The 19231-nt window shown below is 65.9% G+C and overlaps 1 protein-coding gene and 1 pseudogene across 2 annotated transcripts in view; one reads left to right on the forward strand and one right to left on the reverse strand.

The window, feature by feature from the left end:
- LOC309583076 (low affinity immunoglobulin gamma Fc region receptor II-like) overlaps positions 1–12788 on the reverse strand; it is a 158548-nt pseudogene extending 145760 nt beyond the window's left edge. The window contains exons 1-2 of the transcript in view: positions 12486–12788; positions 11956–12222 (exon numbers count right to left, since the gene is read on the reverse strand). The product of the transcript in view is annotated as a low affinity immunoglobulin gamma Fc region receptor II-like (transcript). The remainder of the gene's footprint in view (positions 1–11955; positions 12223–12485) is intronic.
- A 3157-nt stretch (positions 12789–15945) lies between these two features.
- Positions 15946–18775, forward strand: LOC309583077 (low affinity immunoglobulin gamma Fc region receptor III-like; the record flags this gene model as incomplete). Its single annotated transcript, XM_082298593.1, is given in 7 exon segments — positions 15946–15970; positions 15973–16248; positions 16512–16778; positions 17770–17856; positions 18409–18430; positions 18510–18571; positions 18654–18775. Coding segments are annotated over 7 exon segments (861 nt in total).
- Positions 18776–19231: the final 456 nt, after the last annotated feature.

Consider the following 19231-nt stretch of genomic DNA (forward strand, 5'->3'; position numbering starts at 1 on the left):
AAAATGGGAAGAGTTCCTAAATATGGCCCCAGAAAAGCCATCCTTGTGGGCTGGGTTGCTGCCCAGCAGACAGGGAACAATCCCGTGCACCTGTTGGACACTCAGGGCGATTTCCCACTCCGTGTTACCCACAGGCAAACGCGGCTGTGGGATGCACCAATGGGCTCCTAAAGGGAACCAAAAAGTCTCATTTCTCTGTGATTTGTTTGGGTTTTTATTGTGAGAGACTTGTTGGGAGACCAACGATTAAAAGGATTCTATAAACCAGAGCATTTTGTAACAGTGTTGGTTTGATTTCGGCTGAGCTGATTTTTCTTTACTGGGAAAAAATTGGTGTGGGAAAAGCTTTGTGCCTTTATCCTGTGGATGTAGGATTTTGTCTCAACCAATTGGGAATGAGGGGAATTCAACCAAATTGAGCCTGGCAGTTACCATTGTCAGGGGCAGGGTGTGACAGGGAATTCCTGAATTTGGGGCACCCCGGAGGTCACAGTGCCCCAGCGGGAATGCTCAGGGCCCCCCAGGAGAGGGGTCCCCAGGATGTGCCACCTCTGGGGCAGGAATCCCCAGGACGTGGCACCCCCAGAACGAGGACCCGCCTGGGACAAGACCCAGGTGTCACCACATCAGAGGAGCCCTTTTCCCCCAGGACAGGACCCCTCTGGATGTGCCCCCCCAGGTCAGAACCCGCCCCCGTCTGACTCTCAGCACAAACGGCCTCTTCCTTCTGCTGCCCGAGAGAGAAAGTGAAAGTGTTGGGGGGCACAGCCGGACACCCCAATCCCCCACTGCCCCCCCACCCCTCTCTGCGCCCCCGCACCCCCTATTCCCCCTGCACAGGGTCCCCCCAACCCGTTCCCTGCTCAGGAGCTCCCCAGGATCACTGAGCCGCACACTGAGGGGTGAGGCAGCGTGGCACAACCGTGAGGAAATGAAGGACAAAAGAGAAATAAAGAGGAAAAAGCCAAAGGGTGGGGGGGACACAGAACCGGAGCTACCCAGGACCCCCCTGTGATGCCGCCCCAGGTAATGAGCGCCCCGGGGGGGCCGTGCTGGGCCCTGAGTCACCCCAAAATCTGAGGCACCCGGTGAAGGAGCTGCGACCCACGAGCCCCCCCAGGCACTGCCCATCCCTGGGACCCCCATTCCCCTGGGAACCCGACCGTGGCAGCCCCATTCCCTGTGTCCCTCTTTTCTCGGAACCCCATCCTGGATCTCCTGTTGCCCAGCATCTCCATCCCTTTCCCCCACCTCCTTTGTCCCCCATTCCCTCAGGACCCCCATCCTGGGGACCCCCTGACACATGGGGATCCCCATTCCCCAGACAGACACTCCCTGTCACTTCCCCTCTCTCCCCATTCCCCTGGGACACCCATCCTCAGATCCCCACATGCCCTGAGCCCCCCACTCCTGGGAACACCATGTCCCACCATGGCCCCAGCCTGTCCCCTGCTGTGTCTCCACCCTGCCCCCACACTGCCACCACCCTGCCCCCACCAAGGGCCACCAACACGTGGGGACGAGACGTGACCTCGCTTCCTGCCCGCCACCCAGGGGACAGGTGGCCCCGGCAGCGTGTGACAGCCAGCCCGGGTGGCCGGGGACAGCGGGATGGCCGGGAAGGTGGCGCTGCTCCTGTGGGGTGAGTGCCCCGGGCACGGGCCTGACACCCCGGGAATGGGCCCTGGTGAGGCAGAGAGCGGTGGGGAGGGGGCAGAGGGGGTCTGCGGGGTTCCCTGAGGTCCCCAAGGCCAGCAGAGCCCGAGCATGGGCATGGAGCCCTTAAATGTCACCGGAGTCGTGGGGTGGCTGTGGGGAACTGGGGGACAGGAATGTAAGGACGGGGATGTGGGGATGGGCACGATGGGACTGGGCCAGGCGTGAGGACAGGGGCAAGGAGAAAGGGCCAAGCACCAGGGAGATTTGGTGGTGGTGAGAGGAGCCGTGGGGCTGCTGGAGGTGACCTGGACCAGCACCGGGTGTCGGTCGAGTCCCCATGCCCGGAGTGGCCACAGTGTCCCCATGTCCTGCCTCAGCCCAGGGTGACAGAGGTGTCCCAATCCCTGAGTCCTCCGTGCCACATCGGTGACCCCGTGGGGACAGTTTGGGGACAGTCCCACACTCCGTGCCCCGGGTGCCGCTGTCCCCGCGCTGCCACCCCCACCCAGCCCTGTCCCTTCTCCCTTCCAGCCCAGACCCTCGGCCTCGCTGGTGAGTCCTCGGGGGGATGCCACGTCCCCGCCCCCTGTCCCCATCCCGCGCTGGCCCTGGCAGGCTGGTGTCCCCTGTCACCCGCAGGCGCCCAGACCACCCAGCTCCTCGTGCAGCCCCCCTGGACGCCGCCGGTGCTGTGGGACCGGGTGACACTGACCTGCCAGGGCTCGGGCACCGCCGCTGCCACCACCTGGTACAAGGACGGGCAGCGCTGGCGGCTGCAGGGACCCGACCGATTCGTTGTCACCGAGAGTGGCACCTACCAGTGTGAGAGACCTGGCACCGGGCGCAGCCCCACCGTGAGCGTCTCCGATGGTGAGGGGGGTTGGGTGTCCCCAGCCTGGCACCCGCGGGGTCCCCGAGGGCTCTGGGTGGGCTCCGCTCCATGGGTCAACCCCCTGGTGTGACGAGAGCCCGTCCCCTGCACACGAGGACATCCCAGAGCATCCCAGGGCAAGCGGAGCCCCGTGTTGGAATTGGGGACCCCAGGTGCGCTGGCTGTGACCCAATCGGGGCGTCCCGGTGCCATCGGGACCCCACGGATCCCCGCGGTGTTACCGGACCCCCCTGTCCCCCAGCCCTTCTAGCGCTGCAGGTGCCGGCACGGGCGCTGCTGGAGGGGGACACGGTGACACTGCGCTGCCGGGGCTGGCAGGACAAACCGGTGACCTCGGTGTCCTTCTACCGCGAGGAGAAACAACTGCAGCTGTTCCGCGATGGGACCGAGCTGTCCCTGTCCCCTCTGCGGCTGCACCACAGCGGCCGCTACCGCTGCAGGGGCTGGGTGTATTACGAGGTGTCACAGTGGATTGAGTCGGAGTCGTCGCCGGTGACAGTGACAGTGCACGGTGAGCACCCCACAGCCGCCACCCTGATACCCCGACACCCCCACACCTCAGCACCCCCACAGCCCCTTCACAGCAGCCTCGGCGTCACGTCCTCCCCCTCATCTCCTTCCCTCTATCTCATCCCGCTGTTGGTGCTGGAGGGTCCCCCCGAGCCCACCGAGGGGTCCCCCCTGAATCTCAGCTGCCTCAGCACCCCCAGCCCCCTAAGGCCCCGAGCCCCCCTCCTGCACCTCTTCTACCGGCACGGGCGGTTGGTGGGGGGCCCGCAGGGGTCCCCGCAGCTCCTGCTGCCCGCCGTGGGGGTCTCCCACTCGGGGAATTACAGCTGCCAGGTGCGCTCCGAGCGGGGGCCGTGCGGAAGAGCAGCGCCCGGCTCCGCGTCCCGGTGCGCAGTGAGTGCGGGGATGGGCGCGGGGAGCCCCGACAGCCGCCACGGGTCCCCCAGTCCTGCCTGGGGACACCCAGCCCTCCATGACCCCTGCCCAGTGTCCTCTCATCCCTTCCCACTTCCTTCCCCAGGTCCCCCCATCCATCGCCTCCTCCCCCCTCCTGCCCTCTCTGAGCTCCCTCCTGCTCCCCAGATCCCACCATCCTCTTCTGGATCCCTACCCCTCCCTGGAGTCCCCCCCATTCCTCTCCAGGTGTTTCCTCCCCAACCCCCCCATCCTTCCTTGGGCTCCATTCCTGCCCTTTCCAAGCCACTCCCAGGCTCCGTGCCCCCTCTTCCTCACAGGACTCCCTCTGCCCCTCCCCCACCCTCCCCAGGTCCTTCACTGTCCCCTGGTGTCCCCTTTCCGCAGGGGTCCCGCTCTCGGGGGTGTCCGTGTCGGCGCAGCCCCCCGGGGCACAGGTGGCACTGGGGGACCGCCTGGTGCTGAGCTGCGTGGTGGCCGCGGGGACAGGTCCCCTGTCCTTCTCCTGGCACCGGGGGGACTCGTGGGCACCGCTGGGCACCGGCCCCCGCCTGGAGCTGCGCCACGTTGGGGACAATGACAGCGGCCCCTACCAGTGCAGGGCCAGCAACGGGGACAGCGTGGCCGAGAGTGTCCCCCTGAATGTCACCGTCCTGGGTGAGCGAGAACCTCAGGAATGGGGTGACCCCACCCACCACATCCACATCCCACCTGGCCCTGTGCCAGCCCCGTCTGTGTCCCCGCAGTGCCCGTGGCCAATGCCACCATCAGCCCCGCTGCCCTGGCACAGCCGGTGCGCGCAGGTGACCCCGTGACCCTGCGCTGCTCGGTGCAGGTGGGCTCAGCCCCTGTCACCTTCACCTGGCTGCGCAACGGCCGCGAGGTGGCCCGGGGTCCCCTCCTGGAGCTCGGCGACGTCCATGTGGGACATTCCGGCACCTACCAGTGCGTGGCCACCAACCAGCTGGGACAGGACGGGCACCGCGTGTTCCGGGCGCTCAGCCCCGAGCTGGCACTGACGGTGACACCACGGGCACACTGGGACACAGGTGGGGTCACTCGGGGTTACTGGAGGATGCAGAAGCCCCGGCATGGCAGCTGACCCTGATGTGTCCCCCTCTGTCCCCAGCAGTGGCCGCAGGAGTTGCCGGGTCCCTGCTGTTCCTGGTCCTGCTCCTGGGTGTCATTGTGGGCTGGCACCGGTGGCAGCGCCTGGGTGGGTGACAATGGGGCCAACGGGTGCCCTGGGGAGCTGGGAGGCCACCGAGAATGTGGGGATGATGGGGCTGCACCCACAGCCCCTGACTTGGGCAGTGCTGAGACCCCAGTGACCTTTGCTAGAGGTCCTCAATGATTTGGGGTGGTGTTGGAGGGTGGTGCAGGGATGCTGGGGGTTGTTACAGGAATCCTAGGGTAGTCTGGAGGGTGCCCATCCCTGCCAGCCTTGGGGCTCTGGGGGCATCAGGACATGGGCCACTGGTGTGGTTCAGGGGTTCTGGGGGTCTCCAGGAATGCTGGGGGCTCCTGGGGGGAATTGAGAGGCCTGTGGGAGTTGAGGATTCCCGAGGGTGGTCAGGGCCTTGGGGACCCCACAGTCACCCCCACCCCTTTCCTTTGCAGCCTCCAGGAAGCACCAGGAAAGGTGAGTGGGGGGCTCCAGCCATGAACCCCCCCTTTTACCCAGCCCCCAAGACCTCTCATCCCCTCTCACACATCCCCCCATCCCTGCAGGGCTCCCCCGGAGCCCCCGGCCCCCCCGGAGGAGGGGGAGGTGCTGTACACCCACGTCACGGGGACGAAGCGGACGCAGGGTGAGTACGGGGTGGGACACACACAGGGACACGTCACCCACGGGGGGTGTCACACAGGTGCCACAGCCAGGGTCTCCTGCAGGTCCCACCCGCACCGCTCCGCCCCAGGATACCCAAGTGACATACGCGCAGCTGCCGGGACCCCACGGGCGACCGCGGGCACCCAGTGACATCTACGGGAATGTGCTGGGACACTGAGGGCGCAGGAGGACACTGGAGGATCCGACTGACTTCTGCTGGGCCCAAAATGCAGCTTTTTGCTGAAACTGGGAGAAATGGTGTTTCTTTGTTAGACTCTCTCCTGCTTTAAGGAACGGGATTCTCCAATTTCCTGCATCTACTAAAAACTTTCTCTCCCCGTCCGGCTGCGGAGGGCAGTGAGAGAGCGGCTTTGGTGGGTGCGGGGCATCCGGGCAGCGTCAGCCCACGGCAAGGGAGGAAGGAGGAGGGTCCCGCTCAGGGTGCTGAGCAGATCCTTGTGGCATTTGCCTGAGTTTTGGGGCTCCCTCAGTGCCTTGGGCAGAGGCACAAAATGATGCATTGCTGCATTTCCGGGCTGCTTCCCTCGCAGCTGCCCCTGCAGGGGCGCTTGCCAGCCAGCCCTGCTCTGCAAACCATCAAAGGCCCTCGCTCGCAGAGCCACTGCTTGGGCTCCCCTTGGCTTTTGTGCTTCTCGCAGGCCTGAGCAAACCACAGCCACGCCTTTTCCCCCCACACAATTCTCACCTTGCAGCAGCTCTAAAGCTGCGAGAGTCAAAGCCCAGGGGGCGGGGGGTCCCTCAGGTCCCGTTCCCTGCTCGGCAGCTCCCCTGAAATATCGAGCCGTGCCTCTGGCCCGCGGCCGTGCCGGGGCTGCTGGAGGTGACCCCGGCTGGATGGCGACAGTGGCTTCGGCCACGCTGGCGCAGCCGCTTGGGCCACATCGGCCCCGTCGCTCGCCGCAGCCCGGGACAGTGGCGGCCCTCGCAGCGCGATGGCAGCCGCGACCTGCGGCAGTGGCCGAGCCCAGGACTCCGCTCCCGCAGTGCCGGGCCTTCCTGCCCCGGCTCCCCGCTCCCCGCCACGCTCCCCGCACCTCCCCCCGGCGCCGCCCGCCCGCCCCAGGGCCGGGCCCGGCGGAGGCTCCGCAGCGGCTCCGGGGCTCAGGCGCCGCTCGGCGAGCGCCGGCTGCGGGCCTTTGGCCACCGGCGGCTACCGGGCAGCAGCGGGCAGCGCTGGCGTGGCTTGGGCTGCTGGGCCCCCGCCGGCCGCCCCGGCTCCGTGCCGGGGCTCTCGGGGCGCTGCCGCTGCTGCCGGGCTCCAGCTCGGGCCGAGGAGCTCGGCAGCTGCGGGATCGCTGCCCGTGGCGACGGGGCGGCACCGCCGCACGTCCCCGAGCCCTTGGGCGGCTGTCAGCGAGAGGGGACAAACAGCGAGCGGCAGCTCCTTCCCCTGCGCGCCTCTGGAAGGAAAAGCCCCGCGCGTCCCCGCGCTGTCCCGGCAGAGCCCAGGGACCGCTGTCCCCGCGCCCTTGGGGACACTTTGCAGCCTGGGCTGGCCTTTGGGATGTCCTTCCCCTTCTGCCGCTCCTTTCCCCCCTTCCAGGTGCTCTCCCGGGCCAGGGCGGCTTTAGGGCTCAGCCCTGTTTTCCCTGGCCACAAATCTGCCCCAAAGGATTTGCCAAAGCCGTTCGGGGTTTCCAGAGGCGAGCAAGGAAAGCTGGAATGGGAGTAGCTGCACTCCCAACTGCTTTGGGAAGCTGGTTTGCCTTGTGGGGCGGGAGGTTGGGAGCGCTGCCATCTCCCTGCGCTCCCACAAGGAGCCCCGGGCGGCTTTGGGATCTCTTATCTCGGAGGCACCTGGATCAAAATCTCCTAATTGGATTCCCCGGATTAATTAATTAATCCCAGCAGTTCCCGGCTCTGGGGTGGCTGCAGTGACTGGCACCGTCACCTCGGGGGCATTCGGTGCCAAACCCTTCCATCCAACAGCCCGAATTTGGGAAGCTGCTCTGGGATCTGCGGGCCGGGCTGTGGGAGAGCCCCTGCAGAGGGGCCAGCACAGCCAAACTTCGGGACTATTTCTGGGAGCGAGGCCCCGGGAAATGGCGCAGTGCCGGGCCATGGGATTGGGGCCAGGATTTAAAGCTCCAAACAGAATTCCCAGGAAACCGAATTCGCAGGAAAGAGAATTCCCAGGAAACCCCGCAGCCGCGCGTGCCCGGGATCAGCTCCCGCACAGCGCAGAGCCGGGGCAGATCCGGCCGGGATGGGCTCGGGGAAGCCACGCCGGGATCGGGAACCCGAGGCCGCCCGGGTGTCCCTTCAGCAGGTGGCACTCTGGGGACAGCAGAGGGACAGCCCCAGTCAGGCTGGACTGGGAGCACTGGGAGCTGCCCAGCGCTGCCGCTGGATGGCCCCGCTGTCCCCGGCTCCTGGAGCTGTCCCCGGGTCCCCCTCCCGCCACCCCCCGCCAGCCCCCGGTGGCCACGGGCGGGGCACAGGGGGCATCTCCCGGTGCCCGCGCTGCTGCTGGAGCTGAGGCTCCGCCGTTCCCTGACCCCCCCTTCCCACCCCAACCCCAGGCTGGGGAGGATTTGGCGAGGATTTGGGGAGGATTTGGGGAGGATTTGGGGGTCTCTCAACCCGTCGTGTCCCACAGCTCTCGGGCTTCATCCCCATCGCGATCCTTCGGGATGTCACAGCCTCGCCCCAAGCGCTGCCCTCCCTCGGGAACAACCCCAAAATCCTCGAAATCATCACCAAAAACCTGGTCCGGGAGCTCATGGGAGGCTGTGCCCGAGCCCTGGGGGAATTTGGGGACCCGGGGCTGTCACTGCGCTGTCCCAAAACCTCAGGGATCAGGGATGGGCAGTGTGGCCAAGGAGCGCGGAACACCCGCAACTGAACAATCTCCAACTCTCAACAAATCCCAAAAAAAGTCCCAGAAAACTTTCCCGGCAGCCAAAAAAGCTCCTTTAGGGCAGAGCCGGGGCTACTTTACCCCCAAAATGTGTCCAGTGCTGCCTCTGTATCCCAAAATGCCCGCGAGAGGCAGCGGAGCCGTGTGTTTGTGCACGGGGACGCTTCAGGAGCACGGCTGAACTTCAGGATCCCCGGCCCTAATTACAACACCTCATTAAGGGCTTGCATTAACCCAACCTGCTCCAATTTAGCCTCGTTCTGACCTCCCCAAATTTTCTTTGGGGTTGTTCGGCTTCGCTTCCTGTTTGGAACCTCTGCGGTGTCCTGAAAGGTGTCCCCGATGAGTCAGGTTTGGGGTTTTTGGGAGAGGGAAAGGGGGAGGAGGATTTTGGGGCTGATTCAGGGTTTTGGCACTGGTTCAGGTTTTTAGGTGCAGTTCAGGTTTTTAGGGCTGGTTCAGGTTTTTGGGACTGGCTTAGGTTTTTAAGTCCAGTTCATTTTTTTGGGCTAGCTCAGTTTTTGTCACTGGTTCAGGTTTTTAGGGCTGGTTTGGGTTTTGGGGCTGGCTCAGATTTTTAGGGCTGATCCATTTTTTTGGGGCTGGTTTAGGTTTTTTGGGTAGTTGAAGTTTTGAGGCTGGTTCAGGTTTTGCCACTGGTTCAGGGTTTGGGACTGGTTCAGATTTTTGGGGGTGGTTCAGGTTTTTAGGGCCGGTTAAGGTTTGGGGGGCTAATTGAGGTTTTAGGGCTACTTCAGGTTTTGGGGCTGATTGAGGTTTGATGGTTGTTTCAGTTTTTGTCACTGGTTCAGGTTTTTAGGGCTGGTTCAGTTTTTGGGGCTGGTTGAGGTTTTTTGGGTAGTTCAAGTTTTGAGGCTGCTTCAGAATTTGGGACTAGCTCAGTTTTTGTCACTGGTTCCATTTTTTGGGCTGGTTTGGGTTTTGGGGCCAATTCAGGTTTTTGGGGCCAGTTTGGGTTATGGGGCTTATTCCCATTTAAGGACTGGTTCAGCTTTTTAGGGTTGGTTCAGATTTTGGGTCCAGTTCAGTTTTTGGGGCTGGTTCAGGTTTTTGGGTCCAGTTTGGGTTATGGGGCTTCTTCCAATTTAGGGATGGGTTCAGGTTTTTGGGGCAGGTTCGGTTTTTGGGTCCAGTTCAGTTTTTGGGGCAGTTCAGTTTTTGGGGCTGGTTCAGGTTTTGCCACTGGTTCAGATTTTGGGACTGGTTCAGGTTTTTGGGGCTTGTTCCAATTTTGGGGGAAATTCAGTTTTTGGGCCTGGCTGAGATTTTAGGTGCATCTCACTTTTTGCCTCTGGCGCAGCTTTTTAGGGCCTGTCCACTTTTTAGGACCAGCTCACCCTTCCAGCCTGGATGGTTTGCAGAGCAGGGCTGGCTGGAAAGCGCCCCTGCAGGGGCAGCTGCGAGGGAAGCAGCCCGGAAATGCAGCAATGCATCATTTTGTGCCTCTGCCCAAGGCACTGAGGGAGCCCCAAAACTCAGGCAAATGCCACAAGGATCTGCTCAGCACCCTGAGCGGGACCCTCCTCCTTGCCGAGCTGAGCAGGCAGAGCTGAACAAACCAACCCCATTTCTCCCGCTTTAATCCAAACGCTGCCTTTTGGGTCCAAGAAGAGGCAAAAGGGTCCTGTGCCCCCCCGGCACTGGGAGGGGGAATGGGGAGGCTCTGGGGTGCTGGGAAGGGCAGTGAGGGACCCCTGGGGGGACTCGATGCCTCCCAGTGATCCCCAATTTCCCCCCAGGGTCACATCACACTCTCGTCGGTGGCACCGGGGTCCTGCTGTCCCTCGTAGGGTCCCGGCAGCTGCGCGTTGGTCACTTGTGGATGCCGAGGGGGGGCAGGGCCGGGGGACACCCGTGGGGGCGCTGACAGAGACAGCGGTTGTGGGGACCTGGGAGGGGGTGACACCCGTGGGGGACGTGTCCCTGTCCCCAGCCCCGTACTCACCCCCCGCCCGCTCGCTGCCCACGCCGTGGGGCTCCAGCAGCTCCCCCTCCTCCGGGGGGGCCCTGCGGGGATAAGGGGGGGCCTGAGGGGGTGTCTGGGGAAGGGGGAAAGGGGAGTCACGGCCGGAGCCCCCCCACTCACCTGTCCTGGGGCTTCCTGGCGGCTGCAAGGAAAAGGGGAGGGGGTGACCGTGGACACCCCGGGACCCCTGAACCTTCCTGGGACCTCGGCAGCTCCGACCACCCACGGGACCCCCAAATCCCCACTGGAGCCCCAATTCCCACCGCACCCCTGATTCCCCCCTGGACACTCCAAGCACCCCTGAACCCTCAGAACCGCAGTGCCCCTGAGCCCCCCGGTGCCCAAGAACCCCCTGAGCCCCCACGACCCCAAGTCCAACAGGGAGGGGCACCCCTAAAACTCCCCCAGGACCCCAGAAAGATCCCCCAACATCCCTGCACGGCCCTCCAGGAACTCCCCAAACCCTCCAGGAACTCCCATTGCCAGCCCAATATTCCTCAAAGCCCACCCAGGGGTGTCCCTGAAGCCCAACTAAGACCCTGCAGAATCATCCTCAAGCCCCCAGGACTCCCAGCCGAGGTCACTGTGGGCTCCGTTTCCCCCAGCTCAGGGGCTGTGGGTGCTGCCCCATCGCCCCCCCACTCTGGGGGCTTCCCCTCACTCCAGCACCCCCGTTGGCCCCATTGTCACCCACCCAGGCGCTGCCACCAGTGACAGCCCCCGATGACACCCAGGAGCAGGAGCAGGAACAGGAGGCTCCTGCCGATGTTCACAGCCACTGCTGGGGACAGAGGGGGACACATCAGGGTCAGCTGCCATGCCGGGGCTTCTGCACCCTCCAGTAACCCCGAGTGACCCCACCTGTGTCCCAGTGTGCCCGCGGTGTCACCGTCAGTGCCAGCTCGGGGCTGAGCGCCCGGAAGACGCGGTGCCCGTCCTGTCCCAGCTGGTTGGTGGCCACGCACTGGTAGGTGCCGGAATGTCCCACATGGACGTCGCCGAGCTCCAGGAGGGGACCCCGGGCCACCTCGCTGCCGTTGCGCAGCCAGGTGAAGGTGACAGGGGCTGAGCCCACCTGCACCGAGCAGCGCAGGGTCACGGGGTCACCTGCGCGCACCGGCTGTGCCAGGGCACCGGGGCTGATGGTGGCATTGGCCACGGGCACTGCGGGGACACAGACGGGGTTGAGGCCGGGGGGAGGGGCTGGTACCGGGAGAGGGGCGCAGGGACGCGAGAGTCAGAGCGGGATGGGTGAGATGTCGCGGATGGGTCATGCCAGGGAGGGGTGAGGAGGCACCGGGAATGGTGTCTGGAAAGGATGGGGGTTCCCAGGCAGGAGTGGGGGACCCGTGGCGGCTGTCGGGGCTCCCCGCGCCCATCCCCGCACTCACTGCGCACCGTGACGCGGAGCCGGGCGCTGCTCTTCCGCACGGCCCCCGCTCGGAGCGCACCTGGCAGCTGTAATTCCCCGAGTGGGAGACCCCCACGGCGGGCAGCAGGAGCTGCGGGGACCCCTGCGGGCCCCCCACCAACCGCCCGTGCCGGTAGAAGAGGTGCAGGAGGGGGGCTCGGGGCCGCAGGGGGCTAGGGGTGCTAAGGCAGCTGAGATTCAGGGGGGACCCCTCGGTGGGCTCGGGGGGACCCTCCAGAACCGGCATCGGGAAGACAGAGGGAAGGAGATGAGGGGGAGGATGTGACCCCGAGGCTGCTGTGAAGGGGCTGTGGGGGTGCTGAGGTGTGGGAGTGTCGGGGTGTCAGGGTGGCGGCTGTGGGGTGCTCACCGTGCACTGTCACTGTCACCGGCGCTGAACGCGCCCACCGCTGTGACACACTGGAATTCACCCAGCCCCTGCAGCGGTAGCGGCCGCTGCGGTGCAGCTGCAGTGGGGACAGGGACAGCTCGGTCCTATTGTGAAACCTCTGCAGTTGTTTCTCCTCGCGGTAGAAGGACACCGAGGTCAACGGTTTGTCCTGCCGGCTCCGGCAGCGCAGTGTCACCGTGTCCCCCTCCAGCAGCGCCCGCGCCGGCACCTGCAGCCCCAGCCGGTCTGGGGGACAGGGGGGTCCCGTCACAGCGCGGGGATCCGTGGGGTCCCGATGGCACCGGGAAGCCCCGATTGGGTCACACCCAGCGCACCAGGGGTCCCCAATTCCAACACGGGGCTCCGCTCGCACGGGGATGCTCTGGGATGTCCCCGTGTGCAGGGGACGGGCTCTCGTCACACCAGGGGGGTGACCCATGGAGCGGAGCCCACCCAGAGCCCTCGGGGACCCCGCGGGTGCCAGGCTGGGGACACCCAACCCCCCTCACCATTGGAGACGCTCACGGGGGGGCTGCGCCCGGTGCCGGGTCTGTCACACTGGTAGGTGCCACTCTCGGTGACACGGAATCGGTCGGGTCCCTGCAGCCGCCAGCGCTGCCCGTCCTTGTACCAGGTGGTGGCAGCGGCGGTGCCCGAGCCCTGGCAGGTCAGTGTCACCCGGTCCCACAGCACCGGCGGCGTCCAGGGGGGCTGCACGAGGAGCTGGGTGGTCTGGGCGCCTGCGGGTGACAGGGGACACCAGCCTGCCAGGGCCAGCGTGGGATGGGGACAGCGGGGCGGGGACGTGGCATCCCCCCGAGGACTCACCAGCGAGGCCGAGGGTCTGGGCTGGAAGGGAGAAGGGACAGGGCTGGCTGGGGGTGGCAGCGCGGGGACAGCGGCACCCGGGGCACGGAGTGTGGGGCTGTCCCCAAACTGTCCCCACGGGGTCACCGGAGTGGCACGCAGGTCCCAGGGATGGGGACACTGCGGTTACCCTGGGCTGGCACAGGTCACCCCCACCAGCTCCACGGCCTCTGTCCCCAAGGTCACATCCCCATGGTGCTTGTCCCTTTGTCCCTGTCCCTGTATCCCCGTCCCCCCCATTCCTGTCCCCACAGCCACCCCACGACTCTGGTGACATTTAAGGGCTCCATGCCCATGCTCGGGCTCTGCTGGCCTTGGGGACCTCAGGGCACCCCGCAGACCCCCTCTGCCCCCTCCCCACCGCTCTCTGCCTCACCAGGGCCCATCCCCGGGGCGTCAGGCCCGTGCCCGGGGCACTCACCCCACAGGAGCAGCGCCACCTTCCCGGCCATCCCGCTGTCCCCGGCCACCCGGGCTGGCTGCCACGCCCTGTTGCGGGCACTTGTGCCCTGGGTGGCGGTTCCTGGGAACAAAGAGGAAGGAAGCGAGGTCAGGTCTCACTCCTACGTGTTGGTGGCCCTTGGTGGGTGCAGGGTGGAGAGAGGATGGGGGCAGGGTGGGGACTGCTTGGGCCATGGGGGGGACAGGGTGGGGACACGGTTTTGTGCAGAATTTGAAGGCTGAATGGGTGTAGAGAGCCAAGGATGGGTGTCCCGGGAAATGAGGTGCCAGGGATGTGGTGCCAGGGGAATCACAGGGGATGGGGGTCCTTTGGAATGGGCGCCCCCATGGTGGGGGTCCCCATGGAATGGGGTTGCCAGGGGCATGTGAGCTTCAGGGATTTGGGATGATGGGATGGGGGTCCCAGGGATGTGGGTGCCGTGGGAATGGGGGAGGTGGGGGTAGGGGGGGTCTCAGGGGCTAGAGTTACCAGGATGGGGCTCCTTGGGAATGGAGATGCTGGGGAAGGGCTGTCCCGGGCTGGGCGTCCCAGGGAGGGGGGACATAAGGAATGGGGGTCCCATGGTCGGGGTTCTCAGAGGAATGGGGGTCCCAGGGATGGGCAGTGGCTGGGTGGGCACGTGGGTCGCAGCTCCTTCACCAGGTGCCTCTGATGTTGGGTGTGAGCCAAAGCCCAGCGCAGCCCCCCCGAGGTGCTCGTGGTTTGGGGGTCTCCCCAGGTGGGTTCCGAGGGGCTCTGGGTCTCTGCCCCCCCGCCCCACAGGGGCTTTTTCCTCTCTTCATTTCCATTTCTTTCCCTTTTTCCATCATCTTCCTGTCACCCCCAGGAGCCACTGACCCAGTGATCCTGGGGAGCTCCTGAGCAGGGAATGGGTTGGGGGGACCCTGAGAAGGGGAAAAAGGGGGTGCAGGGAGGTTTGGGGGGGCAATGGGGGATGGGGGTGTCCGGCTGTGCCCCCCAACACTTTCACTTTCTCTCTCGGACAGCAGAAGGAAGAGGCCGTTTGTGCTGAGAGTCAGACGGGGGCGGGTTCTGCCCTGGGGGGGCACATCCAGAGGGGTCCTGTCCTGGGGGGGGTCCCTGTTCTGCGGGTGACACATCCTGGGGGGATCCTGTCCCAGGGGTGACACGTCCCAGCCCGGGCGTCCCCACAGCCCCCCCACCACTCCCCGCACCCCCGGCACCCCCTTTTCCCACTCCCCGGGGTCCCCCCAACCCATTCCCTTCTCTGGAGCTCCCCAGGATCGCCGACCCATGAACGGGGGGGATGCGAAATTGAGGGAGAAAGGAAAAGAAAAGGAAGTGAAGAGAGGAAAAAGCCCCTGTGGGGCGGGGGGGCACAGACCCAGAGCCCCTCGGAACCCACCTGGGGTGACTCCCAAACCACGAGCACCTCGGGGGGGCTGCGCTGGGCTTTAGCTCACACCCAACATCAGAGGCACCTGGTGAAGGAGCTGCGACCCACGTGCCCACCCAGCCACTGCCCATCCCTGGGACCCCCATTCCTCTGAGAACCCCGACCATGGGACCCCCATTCCTTATGTCCCCCCTCCCTGGGACGCCCAGCCCGGGACAGCCATTCCCCAGCATCTCCATTCCCAAGGACCCCCATCCTGGTAACTCCAGCTCCTGAGACCCCCCTTCCCCAGGACTTTGATTCCCCCAGGACCCCCATTCCCACGGGGCCCCCTTTCCCCTGGAACCCCCCTACCTGGGACCCCCATCCCATCGGGACCCTGATTCTATGGCCCCAAATCCCTGGAGCCCACGTTCCCCTGGGACCCGAGTCCCCGAGTCCCTGCTCCAATGGGAGCCCCCATTCCTCAGGACCCCCATCCCTGGTGGCACCCCCTCCTCAGGATCCCCCCATTCACCTGGGACCCCATCCCTGCCTCCCTACACACCACGGCCTTCAAATTCTGGTAGCACCATGTCCCCACCGTGTCCCCACCACGTCCCAACACCGCCCCACCATCACCACCCTGCCCCCACCCTGCCCCCACCAAGGGCTACCAAAACGTAGGAGTGAGACCTGACCTCACTTCCTTCCCTTTCGACCGAAGAGCCGCCACCCAGGGGACAGGTGGCCCCGGCAGCGTGTGACAGCCAGCCCGGGTGGCCGGGGACACCGGGATGGCCGGGAAGGTGGCGCTGCTCCTGTGGGGTGAGTGCCCCGGGCACGGGCCTGACGCCCCGGGGATGGGCCCTGGTGAGGCAGAGAGCGGTGGGGAGGGGGCAGAGGGGGTCTGCGGGGTGCCCTGAGGTCCCCAAGGCCAGCAGAGCCCAGCAGAGCATGGACCCCTTAAATGTGACCAGAGTAGTGGGGTGGCTGTGGGGGACAGGAATGGGGGGGACGGGGATGCAGGGACAGGGACAAAGGGACAAGCACCATGGGGATGTGACCTTGGGGACAGAGGCCGTGGAGCCGGTGGGGGTGACCTGTGCCAGCCCAGGGTAACCGCAGTGTTCCCATACCTGGGACCTGCGTGCCACTCCGGTGACCCCGTGGGGACAGTTTGGGGACAGCCCCACACTCCGTGCCCCGGGTGCCGCTGTCCCCGCGGTGCCACCCCCAGCCAGCCCTGTCCCTTCTCCCTTCCAGCCCAGACCCTCGGCCTCGCTGGTGAGTCCTCGGGGGGATGCCACGTCCCCGCCCCGCTGTCCCCATCCCGCGCTGGCCCTGGCAGGCTGGTGTCCCCTGTCACCCGCAGGCGCCCAGACCACCCAGCTCCTCGTGGATCCCCCCTGGACACCACCGGTGCTGTGGGACCGGGTGACACTGACCTGCCAGGGCTCGGGCACCGCCGCTGCCACCACCTGGTACAAGGACGGGCAGCGCTGGCGGCTGCAGGGACCCGACCGATTCGTTGTCACCGAGAGTGGCACCTACCAGTGTGACAGACCCGGCACCGGGCGCAGCCCCTCCGTGAGCGTCTCCAATGGTGAGGGGGGTTGGGTGTCCCCAGCCTGGCACCCGCGGGGTCCCCGAGGGCTCTGGGTGGGCTCCGCTCCATGGGTCACCCCCCTGGTGTGACGAGAGCCCGTCCCCTGCACACGGGGACATCCCAGAGCATCCCAGGGCCAGCGGAGCTCCGTGTTGGAATTGGGGACCCCAGGTGCGCTGGCTGTGACCCAATCGGGGCGTCCCGGTGCCATCGGGACCCCACGGATCCCCGCGCTGTGACCGGACCCCCCTGTCCCCCAGACCGGCTGGTGCTGCAGGTGCCGGCGCGGGCGCTGCTGGAGGGGGACACGGTGACACTGCGCTGCCGGGGCTGGCAGGACAAATCAGTGACCTGGGTGTCCTTCTACCGCGAGGAGAAACAACTGCAGAGATTCCGCGATGGGACCGAGCTGTCCCCTCTGCGGCTGCACCACAGCGGCCGCTACCGCTGCAGGGGCTGGGTGTATTCCGAGCTGTCACAGGAGTGGACTGAGACGGAGTCAGCGCCGGTGACAGTGACAGTGCACGGTGAGCACCCCACAGCCGCCACCCTGACACCCCGACACTCCCACACCTCAGCACCCCCACAGCCCCTTCACAGCAGCCTCGGGGTCACGTTCTCTCCCTCATCTCCTTCCCTCTCTCACCCCGATGCTGGTGCTGGAGGATCTCCCCGAGCCACCGAGGGGTCCCCCCTCAATCTCAGCTGCCTCAGCACCCCCAGCCCCCTGCGGCCCCGAGCCCCCCTCCTGCACCTCTTCTACCGGCATGGGCGGTTGGTGGGGGGCCCGCAGGGGTCCCCGCAGCTCCTGCTGCCCGCCGTGGGGGTCTCCCACTGGGGGAATTACAGCTGCCAGGTGCGCTCCGAGCGGGGGCCGTGCGGAAGAGCAGCGCCCGGCTCCGCGTCACGGTGTGCAGTGAGTGCGGGGATGGGCGCGGGGAGCCCCGGCAGCCGCCACGGGTCCCTCAGTCCTGCCTGGGAACCCCCATGCTTTCCTCACACCATTCCCGGTGCCTCCTCACCCCTCCCTGGCATGACCCATCCGCGACATCTCACCCATCCCGCTCTGACTCCCGCGCCCCTCTCCCGGTGCCAGCCCCTCCCCCCGGCCTCAACCCCGTCTGTGTCCCCGCAGTGCCCGTGGCCAATGCCACCATCAGCCCCGGTGCCCTGGCACAGCCGGTGCGCGCAGGTGACCCCGTGACCCTGCGCTGCTCGGTGCAGGTGGGCTCAGCCCCTGTCACCTTCACCTGGCTGCACAACGGCAGCGAGGTGGCCCGGGGTCCCCTCCTGGAGCTCGGCGACGTCCATGTGGGACATTCCGGCACCTACCAGTGCGTGGCCACCAACCAGCTGGGACAGGACGGGCACCGCGTCTTCCGGGCGCTCAGCCCCGAGCTGGCACTGACGGTGACACCGCGGGCACGCTGGAACACAGGTGGGGTCACTCGGGGTTACTGGAGGGTGCAGAAGCCCCGGCATGGCAGCTGACCCTGATGTGTCCCCCTCCGTCCCCAGCAGTGGCTGTGAACATCGGCAGGAGCCTCCTGTTCCTGGTCCTGCTCCTGGGTGTCATCAGGGGCTGTCACCGGTGGCAGCGCCTGGGTGGGTGACAATGGGGCCAACGGGGGTGCTGGAGTGAGGGGAAGCCCCCAGAGTGGGGGGGCGATGGGGCAGCAGCCACAGCCCCTGAGCTGGGGGAAACGGAGCCCACAGTGACCTCGGCTGGGGGTCCTGGGGGCTTGAGGAGGATTCTGGAGGGTCTTGGTTGGGCTCCAGGGACACCCCTGGGTGGGCTTTGAGGAACATTGGGCTGGCAGTGGGAGCTCCTGGAGGGTTTGTGGAGTTCCTGGAGGGCCGTGCAGGGATGTTGGGGGATCTTTCAGGGGTCCTGGGGGAGTTTTGGGGATGCCCCTCCCTGTTGGACTTGGGGTTCTGGGGGCTCAGGGGGTTCTTGGGCACCGGGGGGCTCAGGGGTACTGCGGTTCTGGGGGTTCAGGGGTGCTTGGAGTCTCCAGTGGGGAATCAGGGGTGTGGTGGGAATCGGGGCTCCAGTGGGGATTTGGGGGTCCCGTGGGTGGTCGGAGCTGCCGAGGTTCCAGGAAGGTTCAGGGGTCCCGGGGTGCCCACGTTCACCCCCTCCCCTTTTCCTTGCAGCCGCCAGGAACCCCCAGGACAGGTGAGTGGGGGGGCTCCGGCCGTGACTCCCCTTTCCCCCTTCCCCAGACACCCCCTCAGGCCCCCCCTTATCCCCGCAGGGCCCCCCCGGAGGAGGGGGAGCTGCTGGAGCCCCACGGCGTGGGCAGCGAGCGGGCGGGGGGTGAGTACGGGGCTGGGGACAGGGACACGTCCCCCACGGGTGTCACCCCCTCCCAGGTCCCCACAACCGCTGTCTCTGTCAGCGCCCCCACGGGTGTCCCCCGGCCCTGCCCCCCCTCGGCATCCACAAGTGACCAACGCGCAGCTGCCGGGACCCTACGAGGGACAGCAGGACCCCGGTGCCACCGCCGAGAGTGTGATGTGACCCTGGGGGGAAATTGGGGATCACTGGGAGGCATCGAGTCCCCCCAGGGGTCCCTCACTGCCCTTCACAGCACCCCAGGGCCTCCCCATTCCCCCTCCCAGTGCCGGGGGGGCACAGGACCCTTTTGCCTCTTCTTGGACCCAAAAGGCAGCGTTTGGATTAAAGCGGGAGAAATGGGGTTGGTTTGTTCAGCTCTGCCTGCTCAGCTCGGCAAGGAGGAGGGTCCCGCTCAGGGTGCTGAGCAGATCCTTGTGGCATTTGCCTGAGTTTTGGGGCTCCCTCAGTCCCTTGTGAATCACACCTCAACTGGGCCAGGAGACCCTTCAGAGACAGAGTCACAGAAGTGGGTATTTGCTTTATTCAGCGCGCCGGCTGTGTGGGGATCGCTCCTCCAAACACACACACCTGGTGCTCTCTACAACACAGTATGAAGGGTTCAATGATGAATATTCATCA

This window comes from Coloeus monedula (assembly GCF_965178545.1).
Source record: "Coloeus monedula genome assembly, chromosome: 29".
In the NCBI taxonomy this organism is placed as follows: Eukaryota; Metazoa; Chordata; class Aves; order Passeriformes; family Corvidae; genus Coloeus; species Coloeus monedula.